The following is an 18,233-nucleotide window of genomic DNA, read 5'->3' as shown; positions in this document are numbered from 1 at the left end:
CAGACTATCATTTAGTCTTCTAAATCATTATGATGACATACATACATTAATATAGCATTTGGTAAATATACTTAAATGTTGGGTTCAAAGAGTTCCCTCACTTGTATAAACACATCAACAGCCAACATGTTCACTATTTACAGAAATCATACACGGGGCAAGGGGGCATAGTTTCTCCATCTAAACACTAGGTTAATAAAACATCTCATTTAACTGTCTATTCACAACAGCCAATTGTTAACACCTCCGCCAAGACTCAGCTATTTGCTAGAGGATTGCTGAAAATTATGATGCAACCAGTCAAACAAGCACATCTTCGCTGAGATAGAGAATGCCCAAAACAAAAATACTCAGCATGTTAGACTTAAGTGTATCTTTGTAAAAGTATATTCAAACTCTTCTACTTCGAGTCCTTCTGGCAATCTGTAATGCACCCAAAAACAACTTCAGTCAACAGATGAACCGAAAAAATTATTAACTTGTCTAAAAAACTTCCTAGGTTAAACAGAAAAATTTAAAAGTCACAATGTCTGAACTGTAATTTATTAGGACGTTCCAGAATGCCTTCTGCAAAGCCATCTCTCTCTATAGCTCAGTCAATTATTCGAGGAAGGACCTAGCTCTAAAAGCTACACTTTTTCTTTCTTTTTCCCTGATAAATGTCCACAAAGCTTCAATAAAAACAGAGACAAAAAGAAAAAGATAAAAGTTGGTGGGCGTGGAAGGGAGACCAGGTGGCTCTTCTAATAGTGTTGGTGCAAGCTGATTTTTTTAAAGCAGAGTAAATACCATACAAGAATTTGACTTGCTGGTTTTTCCGTTCAGAAACAGCGACAACAATCTGAGCTAAAAAAAACTTAAAAAATAGCGAGCTGAAAGGAAACAGAGGAGAAAAAAGGTGAATCTTACAAAATCCTCGTTCACATCAATGACCTCAGAAGCTGATGAGTCGACAAGAACACTCTCCTGATTTTTTAACTCTGAGGCAGAAAATAAAGAGAATCATAGAACAGTAAATACAGACTTACTCCTCAAAACACCAGCAATAACTTTTTAGATTAGTAGAAGATCCAACAAAATTACTGCTCGTATCCATAGCAAGAACAAAATTGAACTAATTCATAACACTTATAAACAAACAAAGGTAAGATTCTTACCAGCTAAGGCAGTTCTTTTACTACCAATCTTAGCTTTATCTTCTGACAAGTCATCTTCTTGTTGAGAGACAGATTCAATCATGTCTATATTTTTCCTTGGGCTATAAATTGAAGAACACTTGTCATTGTAACTACAGTAAATCTTTTAGAGGACATGTTATAGCATCCACAACAGAATAAAAAGCGGAATTCAAGCATATGATAGGAACAATGTAATGCTGTCCATGTTTTACATGATGAACTCATGAAATATCATTTCTCATAGAAGAGAGACATAAAAAGCTGAGGACATAAGAATGTCTATGTTTCATATATTTTTACCCCTTCTATGTATGTAGATGCTAATGCAATCACGATAAAGATTACACAAAATGCATTACAGAACATCCAAATCCAACGACATTGTGACCGCACAAAAAATGCTTCATATACCTGGTTACATAAAATGAACACCTACATTAAGGAAAGTACCACTGACAAGTTAAATTGACTATCAAGCAAGAAATGGATTGCAAGTTGAAACAAAGAAATTCCATATTTGAGAGTCTGGAAGAATTTCGCAGTGGATTGAAAACAGTCAAAGTTCATAAGAGAACATCACACAATCCTTCTACCCATAAAATAATCAGAAAAAATGTAACAGCTCACCGGCACAATGATTGCAGACCACAGGAACCCTGCATATTAACTCAGTGTCAGGAAAAAATTCAACCCAAATTTGACCAAATCTTATTACTTGAAAAAAAAGTGCAGAAAATGGAGAACAAACTCAAACTGACAATGTGATTACTGTGATTGGAGAAAAAAGAAATGTCCAATTGAGAAGGTCAGTAAAATTTTGATCAGTTATGGATTTAAGGAGAATTTTTTCCAAAAATCTTTATGCAGAAGCAAATATGAGATTTACTAAATACAAATAAGCAAACTACTTTTGATATTAACAGCTCAACCAAAAGTTAATTTTGTTGACAACAATGCAAGTTGAAATTTGATGCCTTTAAGATAGGCAATACAATCAAGAAAGATTCACATTGTCAAAAGTCGAAGCAAGGGCAACAAAAAGTGAAGGTTCTACTTCATGTCAGAGTGTTGAACAGAAACTCTTTTGAGTTAAGCGAGACAGTATTCAACATATATTTCACAAGTATAAATCAATTAATTTCAGAATACTGTTAGGTAGGAAATATTGCAATTAGGGAGGCAGCACAGGCCAGGGACCAAGGTGCAGAAATGCTTGGCTCCAACTAAGCTTAAATGCTTTTCCTGGCAAGTGATCAAGAAAGCTTGCCTAACAGATGAAGCTTTACAGAAGAGAGTTTCAGATAACCTCATGATGCTTCCTCGGTAATAAGGAAGAAAAGACAAACAACTACCTCTTTCTGCATTTGCAAGGTGACTGTTCAATTGTGGTCCCTTTTCTTTAACCTTGCAGGAGTCAAATGGACCATGCCTGAACATACATCAGACCTACCCAGCTGTTGGATCAGAAGAGAACGTAGCAAAACACAGAAGTGATGGTGGAGAGTAATTCTTTCCTGCATCTGCTGGACAGTTTGGAAGGAAAGGAATGGAAGGTGCTTTGAGGACCGATTTAACTCAATGCAGAAGATTAAGGAGAACTGTAAGGAAGGACATACAGATGATGCAATTCAGTTGTTAGATTTCCTAGGATCCTTGTAATTAGTTTGAGTTTCCTAGGCTCATTGTTGATTAGTTTTTGGAGGTGTTCAGCATAGCCCTTAATGCTGAGGAATACAAATTGCCAATTCTCAGAAAAGAAAAGAAGAAGAAAATATTGCAATTAGGAAGTTGGAGCTTAAGATCAGATGAGTTATGGACGCAAGTTTATAGCCAAATCCAAAAGTTGAAACATAAAGGAAACATTCACAAACAAAATCAATAGCATTTTATATTGTATTTACTTTTTCAGTAGCATTGTATATTGTATTTAGCAGATTAGATAGTCATCAAAAGCCTTACCATTTTCCAATTTCAATGTCTTAAATAACATGTTAATGCACCACTTTGCAAGTCTACCTTACATTAACTCTACAGAAAACTTTTACTATATTCAATGCAGTTCGAGTATATGATGGAACGTGATAAACATGAATTAATCATGCATATTAACCTACTTGTTCAAAGCTAGGAAAGGATCAAATAGATGTCTATGACTCATTATACTCTGTTGCATAAGATATTGAATCTTAGATCTTCTATTGGAGGTTTGATTCTTAACAACAAAAAACATGAAACCTAATTCTGCTGGCTAGATAAGGTCAGCATATAGTGATGTGAGCATTACCTGGTCAAGCAAGGAATGATTACTTGAAGTCCCCCAAATTTCACCATCCAAACTGAGAACCTCAGCTTCCCTGCTGTCACATGTGATCTACATGTGCAAAATTTCCATTGTTAACCAACATGAAATAAATTGTTTGTTACTATATCTGGATGGCATATATTAGTTCATTTTTTCAGGAAAATGCTTTACATAAGAGAAAGCAACCCAACATCTGTGAATAAGTCAACCAACCGTACAAAAAAATACAATACAACTCTGATAATTCAACCACAATAAGCTCATTATCCATATCAGCAAAAAATGCAAAAGCACTTTGAGCCAGTGTTTTGGAAGGCGAGGGGAGAGGTGTCCCTCTTCACTGAGCAGTAAAATGGGAAACAGAGGTAGAAAGCTTGTAAACAGAGGACAAAACTGTGGCAGGAAGAAGCTGAGCAAGAAAAAGAAAGAAAAGAAAGAAGCAACTGGAAAACAGAGGAAAAAGCAGAAAGAAGACGAAACCAGAAGAAAGGAGAAGCAGATATATCAACAGCTGAACTAGCTTTCAAGTACCGGAAAACGAGACGATGCTGCCAGAAAACAGAGGAACAGGCTGTGTTCTAAGTCAGGTGTGAAAAAGACCAAGCTTTCAAGTTGCATTTTAAAATAAAAACATCGTTTTTCTCGCCTCAACATCGCCTTACAGATCGTCTCCTCGCCAGAAAGCAAAAAGGTGACAACAGGTCACCTTGCCTCAGCGCTTAAAGTGAGAGGCGAGCGCATTGTCCAACACTGCTTCGACACATACTATTGTTTCGTCTTAAAGAACTTTAAGGATGTCAGGTTACTAATTAATAAGACAAAAAGCCTTCTTTGACTTTGAATAAATCAATTCTTTAATACACAAAGAGTAATGAAGTAGAATATACTTATTTCCAACAAAACCCATGGCATCTGTTTTCTTGCTTGTTAACGCTTTAGTAGTTTTTTTGTAGATTAGTAAAGTCTCGCTTTGTTGTTGGAGCAAGTGCTTGCTAGGGAGTCATCACTTTTTTTTAATCTTCATCTGAAGCTAAGCAGTGCTCTTACAGGAATGCTGACCAGAGAGAAGGCAGTCTCTCTCGTGAAAGATGGCCCAACATCTCTTCTTTCTTATTATTTCAGTTCTCCTTTTCTTTGATGACCAAGAGGCTAGAAGATGGCAACCTCCGTGACAAGGGTATGGGGAGAGGTGAGGACTAAGGAGGGCCTATTATTGATCTACATACCACTATCCAGGTGACACTATGGCTTCCTTTCAAAAAGGAAGTTGATGGGAATGCAGAAGTACTTACACTTAATCATGTCAAGAACTGATTTTCTCTTGTTTTTCCAATTGGAATGCCTAAGAAGCCAATTAAAAGTTTCTGAGAAGAATCTAAACCTTGGTTATATCAATTGTCTAACTCTAGCAAACCCAGCACCCCCAGCAATTGCATACAACTCTGAGCCACCTCAGCCAAATACATGACAGAATAAATTTCACCCACAGCTTTCACCTAATATCTTCTTCTTCTTTTTTTGACGACAAGGGAAACCCGCAGCCGCTACCCTTTTTGGGTGCGCACAGGGTAAAACCCTGCTCCTATGCAATAGCTCACAAACTACATAGGAGAGGTAACCCACACTAGGCAAGCCTGGTGCGACGAGCTCGACCCAGAAGGCAAACCCCTTGCTTTCGCTGGCAAGGGGTTTCAAACTTGAGATCTAGCTAATTGTCTTCTCTGCTGAATATCTGTGCTCAAAACAATTATATTGTGATATATGCATTCATCTAAAAGTACAGGTCCATACAATACTAAAAATCAGCAAGCGCTCCCTGTATCAGAACTTATATAATTAAGAAACTTAGCCAAATCCTTCTAGGCTTTTTTGATTGGCGTTCAGTCCTCCTATTTGTTTAATAGAACAGTTGAGACAGCAAACTTGCAAACGCCAGTTCTGGCAGGCTCTCCTTAAAAGGGTCAGATCAGAACCAGAAGTGACACTACGAAGGCAGAATTGAGCCAGGAAACTTTTCCTCCTAAGATACCCCCCAGAAATGATCCTTATATTTTCATAATTTCTGTTACAGGGTAACAAGCAACAGACAGAACATTTCCAACACACTATTAGCACGTCTGTTATATTTAGCAATCTTCTAACAGACCTTGAGGGAGTTGTTGCTAGAATCAAAAACCTCCGTGCTTCCAGAATAACTGCATCATCAAAACAGACATGTCATTTAAAAGTGAATGTTGTTAATTATACCAATATCAAAGAAATTCTCACCATTTATCTTCCGGAGAGCACAGTTCTTTATGCTGATTAATTAACTTTTCAGCATCATTTTTGCTTCCCTACACATTCAAGAGTTGGAACAAGAAACTCTAACTGAAAAAACTGAAAGATATGATAGAATATACCTTTGAGATGCAGATATCTGAGCTGTTGCCTTTCACGGATTTGGAAGGCTTACGCATTATGGTTTTACACCTTGAGATTGTGTCGTTTTCTTTCAGGGAACGTGACTTTTCATTCTTCTGATCAGACGAGGGTCGCAACCTGAGAGTTCTTGAACAATGTGGCTGCTGCTCAGTCGTAATATCTGCTTCAATGGCTCCATGTGCATCATCTTCATGTTCATCGTCCATTGAAAACTCCTTGTGTAATTCAAATGATACAGAAGCTGAAAATGGTTTCGATGTTTTTTGTCTTTCTCTAGTAGTGAGCTCCTGATTTGCTTCACTTATCTCCTCCTTATCTGAATATGAATAACCACAATTCTTTTTTAACATGCTCAATGGGAGAGGGCCCTTTTTGGAAAGTTGCATTTCTAACATGCTGCCCCCACTGTTACCAGACCGCTTCATGCCATCTTGAGATTTTTGGTATTGTGTACTGATGATGCCAGCAGTCTGAGATAAAAATGGAAGAACGGGAACAAAATCAGTTAGGCACTTTCATGAAAACTGATAAAACTCAATGCAGGGGTAAAGGCATATACCTGAGCTTTCTTTTTAGAAATATCAAGTAAACTCCTAATGAAATTTTCATCTAGCTGATAACGAATTAAAAGATCACTTTTCCCCTGTAAAAGAAAAGGGTAAGTGTAAATAAAAATTAAAGAAACAAAGCAAATGTCAATCAAGTGAAAAGAACTTGCCTGACTATTATGTTCTTGACCCATTTTATAGAGTGAAGATGGCAGCAAAATAAGTCCAGAGATATGTGAATGAGACACGCCTCTGTTGCTTATTGCATCCAACAAAGAAATCCCAATATCTGACAACGTATGAAGATTCTGCAATATGATCACCCTCATGGTTCAACATTAATATATTAAAGAATAAGGAACTAGCATCAATTTCAAAACCAAGGAAGACACTGACAGGAGTAATTTGTGCATCAACAGCATCCTCTGCCTTTTTTATTGCATGGAAGATACTTCTCAAGTATGAGCTAGCTTTGCTAATGAGGTCCACGGTGCCATCAGAGTAATTAAAATCAACCAATGCCCGCAAGCTGAAAACAAGTGGACTGGCCCAAAAGGATAGTAAGTAAAAGATGAGGTGTTTAAACACAGCTGATAAGAAAGCACTAACCTGAAAAACTGTGCGTAGGAGTTTGCATCATGGTGATCGGCAGTGGGAAAATTTGGATCATGAGCAAGGACGTGGATCAGGAAAACCACCATATAAACAGGAAAAGCAGTCACATGTCCAGGCATTGTAGACATTCGATTTATTCTTGCTGCACTGCCATATACATGTACAAACTCTTCCATGTATTTCAAAGACTTAAGGGGAAAAAAGGACAGTGTCAGAAGAAGGAAAAAAACTGACAAAGTAAGAAGAAACAAAAATTTTAATAATAACCTACAATTTGTTGGAGATCTTCTGAAGAGTCTGTGGCAGCAAATGGAAACGCACATGCATATCTACAAGGAATCTTATGTTCCTTCAAAAGCTTTTGCACCTTCTTAATAAACAATCTCTGTACTAGAGGAGAATTATCCTATCAAAAGTTATAGGAATATATGATCAGAAACTTCAAAAATATACAAAGTTAAACCAAATGCAAGCTGCTACCAATGTCAACTTAAATACACGTGGGCCTTTTCTTAATAAGGATATACTTATAGGCTTCCAATCCATCTAAGTCAAGTTCTGCTAAACTGAATATCAAAAAATTGATACTCTTTGACCTAAACAAAAGTTTTTTCTAGCAAGCATGGGAGAAAAGAAAATAAAACAAGTCAAGCTGGAAATATAAATCGAACTCGGGAAATGAAAGAATTAGTCCATTTAATAGCAAAGTCTGAATCAAGAGCATTGTCTGGATTAGCTTCCTATGCATTACCATATAATGTTTGCGGAAATTGCATAAAGGGAGGTGGCAGGGAGGCAAGGATACAGGGTTCTATGGTCCAAAGAGGGTGATAGAAACACCAAGTTTTTCCATAAAACTGCAAACTGTCAAAAGAAGTACAACAACATTGATAATCAGTTGATCAATGGGGTCGGTGTAACTGAACCAGCAGGGATCCGAGAACAGATTATAAGCTTTTATCAAAATTAATACCCAGAAACAGAAGATTGGACACCACAGTTCGACCCCAGAGAAAGACTTATGATCAACAAGGAAGATAATCTATTGCACCATAGCCAGTTCTGGGAGGAGGAAATAAAATAATTTTTATTCTTACGTGCTGGGATAAAGCCCCTGGCCCAGATGGATTTTCCATGGCTTTCTTTATCCAATGTTAGGAAGTGGTTAAATGTGATGAGGTAGCTGCTGTACAGAATTTTCATGATCAAGGCTACTTTGGAAAAAGCTATAATAGCCTTTCATAGCTTTGATCCCTAAGAAGGTGGTTGCTTCAGAATTGAAGGATTTTAGGCCCATCAGTCTTGATTGACAGCTTATAGCCTTATACAAGGTCATCTACAAGCTTCTGACAGAAAGGCTAAAAATAGTGATGTCAAAACTGATGCCCAACAAATGGCATTCATCAAGGATAGACAAACTCTAAGTTGCTTGGACTCGAGTGCAGGTGTCCGATACGGGTGAGGATCAACATGTCAGATCCTTCATGATTTAAATTCTAAAATTTGGGGATAGATACAGGTTCAGGATTCAGCTAAAAACAATTCAAATATCTAAAAATATAGATATGACACCTAAATTATGAGATAATGTGGATAACTGGAGGAGAAAATATTGATCAAGAGGAGAAGTTTGGAAGGAGATAAAAGAAAAAGAAGTGACGTAGAAAACTCCATATACCATTTTCTTCAACTTCACTGTAGCTTTTGTTTTGATTACTGAAATAATTGGATCTGTCTGAAATTTCTCGTCGATTTTGGTCAAAGTACTCACAATCTGTTGACTAGACCGGGTACGGTTCCCACCCCCAATCATGATGTGTCGATACGGGTGCAGCACCAAAAGTGAAGAGCCTCGTCAACTTAAGACAAATTATGGATGCTATCTTAATAGCAAATGAATGTAGGGATGTGAGGAATTATAACCAAGTTAGACATTGAAAAGGCTTATGATCATCTAAGTTGGGAATTTCTTTGGAAGACCCTTGAAAGGATGGATTTTGGCAGCAAATGGATAAACTGGATAAAGTTCCGCGAGTACAGTGAAGTTCTTTCTGTTCATATCAATGTTTCACCATCTGGTTTTTTCCCTTCTGAGAGAGGACGGAGAAAAGGGGACCCTCTTTCCCTTTTCCTATTTATCCAGGCATGGGTGGATTAACTGATATGTTGAAAACCGCTCAGCTAAATAACATGATCAGGGTTTTCAAGGTCAATGACGGTGTTTTGACTTTTTGTTTTTTATAGATGTTAACCTTGTCAAAAAAGAAAATACATGATCATATAGCAAACAGCAGTGAATAAAATATTCAACATTAGTCAACTCATTTTCAGAAGCTATACTTCCACAGTAAGAAACCCAACTTAAGCCATATAATAGTCCAAACTGACCAGTGTAAGAGCTCCCCTTTAGAAAACTATCAACTTTGTAACTCTTAAGTTCTTCCATTCCTGCTTGAAAATTTTATACTTGCTTCCCATTCATTCTACTCATCCTCTTCCTAAACATATTCATCTCTCTTTTCTTTCTCATTGATTCTTTAATCTGCATGCAGTAACAAACTGCACAGAACTGCTGATTTAATAGGCAGGAGGTTAATTAATTTCTCAACTGATTGGACTTTCAGTGAGAAAGAGGCTAACTAGCTCCTACCACTTATTCCCATTCTCACATTATGCAAGAAATGATGTCACTCAGAAGAAGAAGAGGCCTTAGACAATGGATATTCAGATGACAGAGAGAAAAGCATAAATAAGTAAACCGTAGGTCTGAGTAGGAAAATCCCATGATTCCATGACCATCAAAAGAAAGGTAGGTGGGATTCAAAATGTGGGTCTAAAGAGGCACGGAAGAGAACTGTTGGCTGATTCAAGTTAGAGTTGGCTCCTGAATGTTTAATCCAAATCAATGTAATCTTTTGTCTCCATGTTTAATGGCATGATGAATTGGTAAAAGGAAAGCACGTCAGATTTACGGGCACATTCGTTGTAGATGGAAGCGGTATCTGCTTAGAATAGAACACTTCCATCTTCAGAAATCGCACGTCGACAAATACTAATAATTATGCACTCCATTCACAAGCTCTGAAAACACATTTAAATTACTGAAACAGTTTTCAGGTGGATTGCAAAGAGATCAATATGATATTGATCGAATACAATGTTGAATTTCAGAACTCCCTATTAGATCTTTATTGTGAGGGATAGAAATGCTTGTTTATTATATCCAAGTTCTTTTCATTCAAAAAATAATCAACTTTGTACTTCTTTGTGTAATCAATATGGGACTACGCAATGACAGTATTAATTTTCTGGTTTACATTGCAAAAGTTCGTAAATTATGGAAAACGTGCTACTTCATCCCCAATGAAGGCTATCTGACATCACAGACCTCTTATCAGAGAATGAAATAACAAGAGTTTTATCTGCAGATCTGACCATTACTCTACTCTTTACATGCATAAGTCAATACCATATAAAAAGACGAACAAGAGAAATGACTACAGTTCTGCTGATTGTAACAGTGACAAGGTTATGTACTTGAATAACAGCAAGAACTATGCAAGAAAAACGATTATATTGTATCCAATCCAACTGTTATTAATCAATTATGGCCGCAAACTAAAATACTAAAGTAGTTAAAACTCAAACAAATGCGTCTTTTTGGCCAGTGAATTGCTAGAATTAGTCAGCATTTACTGACATATTACTTTAGAGTGGAGGTCTTCTAACCTTAGCCGTCAAAACTGTGCAGCGGAAAATTTGTGGCGAAATGAGTGAATCCCACCTTCTTGAGAGCTGAAGAACAGACTTTGCAGCCGCTAATCTAATATGAGCCTTGTCAGAATCACTGCTAGAAAAAAGGTTTTCAGTGATTAATTGCAAGCGCAACAAATGCAACAAAGATATACCTTTAACTTTCCAGCATTCATTTATTCTTGTTAGATTTTCTTACAAGTGATGATACTGTGACTTGTAAGCATATTATCTACAGGAAATACACAATTGACCTGCAATACCTTCTGCTTGTCTGAAGTATAAGCAGCATGGTATTTACTAACTGGTAAAGTAGGTTCAAACATTTTCTGCCAGTAGGCAAGTGTAAGCTAAAAGGGCAGGCCTTTGCACAATGGTAGAGTTTCTCCCTTGGAGTATAGGTCACAGGTTCTAGGTATGAAAATAGCCTCTTTGCAGAAAAAATAGGAGCAGACTGCACACAATATACACCTCTCTCCCCCACAGTAGCCAAGGAACTCTCCAGGCAAGTGTAAGCTAAGCAGCATAAACAGACAAGAGGATAAAGTTGGAAACATAACAAAAAGTTAACTATTTGGGGCAAAAGACATGAAAGAGAAAAGAGAATGGAAGCTTAGGCTGGTGGCTAGAGTTTATGCAATATTCTGGGGCCATCCTTCTTATTTCTACAAGTAAATTTTTCATGCTAAGGCTCAAAATAACTACTCCAGACTTTTCGATAGATTTGGATTCTGGTGACCCAAAATAGTGTAATATGTCCATTTCAGGCACCAAAACGATAAGTAAATTAATAATGTGTACACTGTCACGGATGTAAATTGTGTGCAGTGCTCCATAGAATGTGACACCGTGTTAGAAATGCTTTACACCTAACTCATAACATATGTTAGGAGATAAACCATGAATCTAAACTACAGTTAATTTATGTCAGAGCATATAAGAGCCTTGCAAGAACATCAGTGCATGACCTAATGACTACGGAGATTGACCCTCTTCCACATCATCAAGTGGAGACATATTTAAGACCACTAATTTTCTTACACCTTCTGTTTTTGTATAGGGTAATGCCTAATTCCTTAAGATCTTCAGTCTAAAATACAAGTCATTAACAAAAATAATTTCATTCACAAGTCACCAGGAACCATAATTATCCAACTAGTGAGAGCCCTCTAATCGCCCAAAGAAGCATAATCCCATATGCTGATAAACATATTAATAAGAGTTTCGAAAACATAATTGATACCTTGAATTGATACCATCATAATGATCACCCTTCTGAAGCATTTCCAGTATGATATCCAGTAAAAAGTTAATTGGACGACTGACAGTTGCACTTCCATGGGGCAAAAAGCTCCGAACTAGTGTCTTGAGCCCAAAAATCTGCATCAACTGAACAGTCAGATGAAGCCATAGAAAGAGGTCCTAACCAGACATGTAAACTATTTCACACTAACATCCTTTGGGCCCTTGCTGAAGTTCAGAACTAATTTCAACATTATTACCATATAAGCCAATCAATGAACTCACAGTCAGCTCCATGAAGGATAACTTTCAGATATGGTACCTGTCACTTCTCACTAGCACAAATATTAGGCAACTCTACCAAAAAACCTTAAGCAGATGGGAAGAACTTTAGGTTGTTACACCAGCTCTTCGCCATCTAGGTCACCCCCTTTGAAGCAAGTTTCAAATAAGAGTGTAGACCATATTTAACAGCGTAGATAACTAAAGAGATAAGCTTAATATTTTCCTCCTCAACTTGCACAATAATTACGCCAACTCTTCACGAGTAGCTTATATACACCTTCACTACTTATCACGTGGAAAGCACTTCTTTTTCCAACAAATCTAGCGTATGAAGAGCAAAAACATTGTATTCGAAGATTTATTTGAGTGTCACATGTCCTGTTTCCTTCCCCATTCTTATATTTTACTCTTTGTTCCTCATATTTGCCCTACAACATTGATGATTTTCTAAGCCTATTGATCCAAAATATTCAACAAGAACTTTCTCCAAAACCCACCTTATTAATATAACGGGTCTCTTCTGGTGTGGTTCTATGAAGATTCAGACAAAATTGGGCTGGAAACCTGAAAAGCATGGAGGAAGAAAAGGATGTTTTTATGTTACCTGTTTCAAAAAAAAAAGGATGTTTTGTAGGTGGGCTGAATCTAAACTGGGGTAAGACTTAGAAGAGCAGAATCGGGAAGGTTGTTTTGGCCCCAAACTAATAGACGGGTATAGGGTTGTGCAACTGGAGGAGCTGTCCCCAGTACAGTGGTGACGACGACTGTGCTGAACAAAGTGCCAAGGACAAGGCTAATAGCAACAGTTTTAGTTGTGGAGCTTTAGCACAGATGTTGCTGCAGACCATGATTGTTTCAGTACAAAGATGATCGTGGTGGTGGTTGCAGCTGTGATTGCAACGGTTGTAGTGGATGTGAGGGTTAGAGTTGGTTGACATTTTCTCGAGTTAATTCACATTTTCTCTATGTATTTAGCAACTTTGTGGAATTTTGAATAGAAAAATATGCATATTCGTACGAACTACATAAAGTGAGAAGTGTGTTTGGTACAAAGTAGAATATTTTCCATGGAAAATGTTTTCCTATTGAAAAAAATATCTTGGAAAACAAGTTGGTTTTTTTACCTACTTTTCTGGTGTTTGATCAGTAAGCAAAAAAAAATGTTTTCTCAAAAGCATTAGTATGTAACCTAGTAAAACACCGTAGGAGTGGAAAGGGGTGGGGAGAAGGGCCCGGGGGGAGTGGCGGTGAGTTGGCCAAGTGGTAGGGTTGGGCAGGTGGGGGAGGATATAATAAACATAGAATGTCGCTTATAGAACTTATTTTTCCTACTTCTAAGGAAGCCATTTTCCTCGTTTTGTAGGAACTTGTTTTTCTAAAGAATGTTTTCCAAAAAAATTGTCCAACCAAACATGGAAAAATAAAAAAATGTTTTCCTCCAAACTAAACACACCCAAAAAATGTTACTGAAACCCCCAATTGATTAAACAAAGACACCAAAATCCACGGTTTTATTTAGGGAATGGGCATCAAGTTCATTCCGTTGTGTGTGTTTTCTTTGGAGAATTTCTCTGTGTTAAAGAAATGGACCTTGAGCTTACTCAACCCCAAAAGCTAGCTCATGAGAGGAAGATTCTCCATAACCATATAAGGAGACCAAGGACCTCTTATCCCACCGACGTGGGACTCCAACACCCACCCAGCCTCATGGCTTGCCAAGGACAGGACATTTGGAGTGTGTATAATACAAGATGGGAGACCCAACATCAGAAACAGTGAATTGGATGAGTTAGGCTCAAATACTAACTCAATCCCAAAAACTAGCTCACAAAGGAGGATTGTCCAGGGCCAAGGACCTCTTATCCCATCGATGTGGTACTCCAACACCTTGGGATGGAAACAGATGCTTGGTGAAGTTCAGTTCTTAGTAATCTCGTCACATTGCTAAAACTAGTTCACAATGCTCAAGTGCATATCCATGAGTACCACTAGTCAATATGAAGAGCTGCTTCAATCTGTGAGTGTGTTCTTACAAGATGGAACCCCAAATGGAGACATAAATATTATTGGAAAAGATGCAGGTGCAGATCAGTTTGCTGACAGCTTTTGAATGATCAGAGAGATGCAGACTGGATTCTAGACTGGTAGAACAGAAATGAAATTAGAAAAAGAAGTGAGAATAAGATGGATGGGACTCACCTTTAATTGGCAAGAACCACTACAATCAGAAGTCTTTTCTGATAAATCCATATCCTCCAACATGGCCAGCTAGGAAAAAAATTATCTACATCAGTAGAGAAGAAACAGAACAATTACAACTATCAAAGTGGACAGGCTAAAAGAGAACTTATCAGTTATCATGCCTTCCAATTTAAGCAGTTCATTTTATTTCCATTTTTAGGGGAACAGGTAGTAGCTAGTCAGTAACAGAAGAGTCGAACTCACATCAGTTAGCTGAAATATTTCCTCAATGATATAACGGGTCACCACCTCTTCATGCTCTTGAAATGCTAAAACAGAATGTTGTGCCAGACAGCCCAAAGACTGCAAAACTGTTGGAAGCTGTTTCCCCAGATGTAAAGAATCCACAAGTGTCTAGAAATAATAGATGCAGACAAGAGAGAACCTTAGAATCAATTCATACATGGAGTAAAATGATAGACTAACGACACAAAACAAAAAAAATTTAGAAAGTAAAAACATTTTAAGTTTATAGCGTATCCATTAGTACCAACGTTAAGTAAACACAGACACTCAAACTTGGCCTCAGTTGGAAAGTAAGCACTCAAACTTTGAGAGAGCATCTCTAGACATCTTAACTTGGTCTCAACTAGCAACTAAACACTCCAACTCATCCCGACAGTGTCTCGCAGACACCCGATGCTGACATGACATAAATTTTGGAGGTGTCTAGATGATCATTTTGTAATTTTGGACTGCTCAACTGACATAGCGGAGATAGCTGAGGTGTCTACATATACATTCTCAAAGGTTGAAGTATTTACTTGCCAGCTAAGCCCAAGTTTGAATGTTTGTTGATGTATTATGCCTAAATAATGTCTGTAAAATTGTAGAAATGGAAAAGTAGGAAAATTTAAATGACTAAAGGAGATAAGAAAACAATGGATCAATCAATGTGGAAGTACACTATAGCACAACAGAGCCCATTTTGCTAAAAGGGCAAAAATTCAAGTCAGTTATAGCACAGAGCATCTTTTTAAGAAAGCATCAATCTGTAAACTGTTGAGGTTAGAACATTAAACCAAAATAGTAACGATGAAAACAAGGTGTCCTAGATAAAGAAGTGTCTGATTGTAAAACTGATGGTGGTCGTGGTCGTGGTCGTAATGATGATGATTATAACAAGAATGATCATGCTTATGATTATCATTATTATTATCATTTTGATTTTTGATGATTATTATGGCCATACAAGTATAATTTTATTATCATCATCAGTTGTAGAGGTGGTTGTAAAAGTAAAAACAGCAGTAGCAAAACATAGTGCTAAGAGCAGTACCTGCTCAGCTGAAGTAGTAGACAGGAAACAAAGGCAAAACAGTTAAGTGAAGTATTAAAAATTTCAATTTGACATGATTGTTAGTAGCAGTTAGTAGAAGTTTATAGTCAGATCCCATTAGTTTGCAATCATTAAAACGTAAAAGAAATCAGGCATACTCCAAAAGATGCTGAAAATGAACAGACACTTTACATCACTATGCCAAGAAAATGACAGTTAACCACCTTGCACAAATCTAAGAAAATGGACAGCTCTGAAGGGCCCACTAGTGCTGCAATTGCAGAAACAGCCAATTTAGACTGAGCACGACTGCCATCCAAGCAAACCTTCTCCAAGAATGGATATATGTCACTGCAACAAAGCAAATACAACTACTCTAACTCGGAACAAAAAAGGGAGTAGTAACTTAGCAGAACACACACAACAAGGAAGAACACCTTTCACTTTTCTGCAAAACAAAAGGATAAACAAATTATTTTTTTTTGAGTTGTATTCTGCAGCATTAAGGACATGCTGGCCACCTTCAAAAAATTTACAGCCCTAACCAAAATTACAAGCTGCCTACTAGTTCTATAATTTGATCTACATCTTCTATACAGAGCTGTTTACACCAAAAAAGTAAAGTACCAAACAATTCCATTTTACTTTGTGAATGGTAGATCTATCTTCAAAACAAACATCTCTATAAACAAAAATTATACTTGAAAAAGAAAATAAGCGGGGAAATGGGAAATGTTGAAATAGGAATAGGTTTATACAATCCTATTAGAATAGGAATAGGAATACTAAATAGTATCTTACTTGGTAAAGGATTGTATTCTAGGGCTTGTAAATAGGGTCTCAATATAATAATATAGACACAACAACAATTCAATAATTTTTTACCCCCACACGGTATCAAAGCCTCTACGATCTTGGTAGATAATCAAAGAGCTTCCGCTGCTAGCGGGTGGCTATTACTCATATATGTCGCCCGTCTGGCCAATGATTATGTTAGCAAAAGTTGGGTTACCGTGTATCTTTCCGGTGACTACTTTCTTATATCTAATTTGTGTAGCACTGTGCCATCATTCCATTGACTACTTTTTCATATTTAATTTGTGTAGCACCGTGCCATCATTCCGGTGACTACTTTTTCATATTTAATTTGTGTAGCACCCTGTCATCCTTCTGCTGACTACCTTTTTCGTATCTTATTTGCGTAGCATCGTGCATCTCTTTAGGCTACTTTTCATATTTAATTTGCGTAGTACCGTGGGTTTTTTCCGAACTATTTTCTCATATTTGAGTTGCATAGCACCGTGTGTCTTATCGCTAACTCCTCAGATTTGATTTCCGTAGTTCCATTCGTCTTTGATGACTCCTCAAATCTTATTTGCGTAGGGTTTGCCATCATTCCAATCCTACCTATGTGATTTCTTTTTTTCATTAGGGTTATGCCATCATTCCGACCCTACCCATATTATTTCTCTTTTTCAATGGGGTCGTTCCATCAATTCGAACTATCCTATATAATTTTTATTTTCTAGTTGGGTTGTGACATTATTCCAACCCTATCAATATAATTTTATTTCTTAGATTGTGACCACTTTTAGCCATCATATCTAATACTCTGCCATATGAGCATGTTACAACCAGTTTTTCGATGACTTGTTTAATATTGACTCATCTATTGATTCCAACATGATCCATATATTTTATACTATGTTTTGAGCACTTTGTTGCTCGAGGGGAGTTTAGTAGTCTTGTATGTCGATTATGTGAGTCACCCTATGGTCTGAAGCAGTCTTTAAAGGTTTGGTTTAGGAAGTTCAAAACTGGAATTTTATCTCTTGTGTTTACTGACCAGTATTTAATGAGAAGAAAAAAGCACATTAAGATGGACTGTCAATTTTGTGAAGTTGATTAATCAACTTGCAGATATCTCACCAAACCCCTCATTGGTCCTCGTGTTAATTAATTGTATCAAGCTAGGTACATGAATTATATGCACTAGCTTGAGGGGGAGTGTTGGAATAGGAATAGGTTTATACAATCCTATTGGAATAGGAATAGGTTTATACAATCCGATTAGAATAGGAATAAGTTTATACAACCCTATTAGAATAGGAAAAGAAATACTAAATAGTATCATACTAGGTAAAGGATTGTATTCTAGGGTCTATAAATTGGGTCTCAATGTAATAATGGAGACACAACAACAATTCAATAATATTTTTCCCCTATATTCTCACAGGAAATAAAAGTAAGCAGTTCCGCAGGTAGAGTTCTTCAAGAAGCCAACCTATCGAATTATTTATGTTAAAACAAGCAGGGAATGTCTAATCTAATCTTTCAACCAAGAAAGACGAAACCCATGTTATCCT

At 37.1% G+C, this 18,233-nt stretch overlaps 1 protein-coding gene across 8 annotated transcripts in view; it reads right to left on the bottom strand.

Annotated features, from left to right (window-relative positions):
• Window positions 1-10: 10 nt before the first annotated feature.
• Window positions 11-18,233, bottom strand: part of LOC101250313 (sister chromatid cohesion protein PDS5 homolog B) — a 29,259-nt gene continuing 11,036 nt past the window's right edge. Inside the window, exons 14-31 of one of the 8 annotated variants that reach the window (XM_010324612.4) lie at window positions 16,092-16,218; window positions 14,793-14,942; window positions 14,547-14,615; window positions 12,064-12,200; window positions 10,797-10,917; window positions 7,339-7,473; window positions 7,062-7,255; window positions 6,849-6,996; window positions 6,623-6,760; window positions 6,464-6,547; window positions 5,883-6,374; window positions 5,749-5,816; window positions 5,627-5,675; window positions 3,463-3,549; window positions 1,806-1,834; window positions 1,158-1,258; window positions 910-980; window positions 11-423 (exon numbers count right to left, since the gene is read on the bottom strand). In XM_010324612.4, the coding sequence (XP_010322914.1) occupies window positions 391-423; window positions 910-980; window positions 1,158-1,258; window positions 1,806-1,834; window positions 3,463-3,549; window positions 5,627-5,675; window positions 5,749-5,816; window positions 5,883-6,374; window positions 6,464-6,547; window positions 6,623-6,760; window positions 6,849-6,996; window positions 7,062-7,255; window positions 7,339-7,473; window positions 10,797-10,917; window positions 12,064-12,200; window positions 14,547-14,615; window positions 14,793-14,942; window positions 16,092-16,218 (2,233 nt within the window). In that variant the 3' untranslated portion in view covers window positions 11-390. The remainder of the gene's footprint in view (window positions 424-909; window positions 981-1,157; window positions 1,259-1,805; window positions 1,835-3,462; window positions 3,550-5,626; window positions 5,676-5,748; window positions 5,817-5,882; window positions 6,375-6,463; window positions 6,548-6,622; window positions 6,761-6,848; window positions 6,997-7,061; window positions 7,256-7,338; window positions 7,474-10,796; window positions 10,918-12,063; window positions 12,201-14,546; window positions 14,616-14,792; window positions 14,943-16,091; window positions 16,219-18,233) is intronic. The other 7 variants (XM_026031530.2, XM_010324613.4, XM_069299255.1 and 4 more) reach the window with 7 other exon arrangements.

The sequence above is a fragment of the Solanum lycopersicum genome, chromosome 6, assembly GCF_036512215.1.
Source record: "Solanum lycopersicum chromosome 6, SLM_r2.1".
Taxonomy (NCBI): domain Eukaryota; kingdom Viridiplantae; phylum Streptophyta; class Magnoliopsida; order Solanales; family Solanaceae; genus Solanum; species Solanum lycopersicum.
Note: the sequence above shows the minus strand (reverse complement) of the source record. Positions and strands in the feature narration are given on the sequence as shown.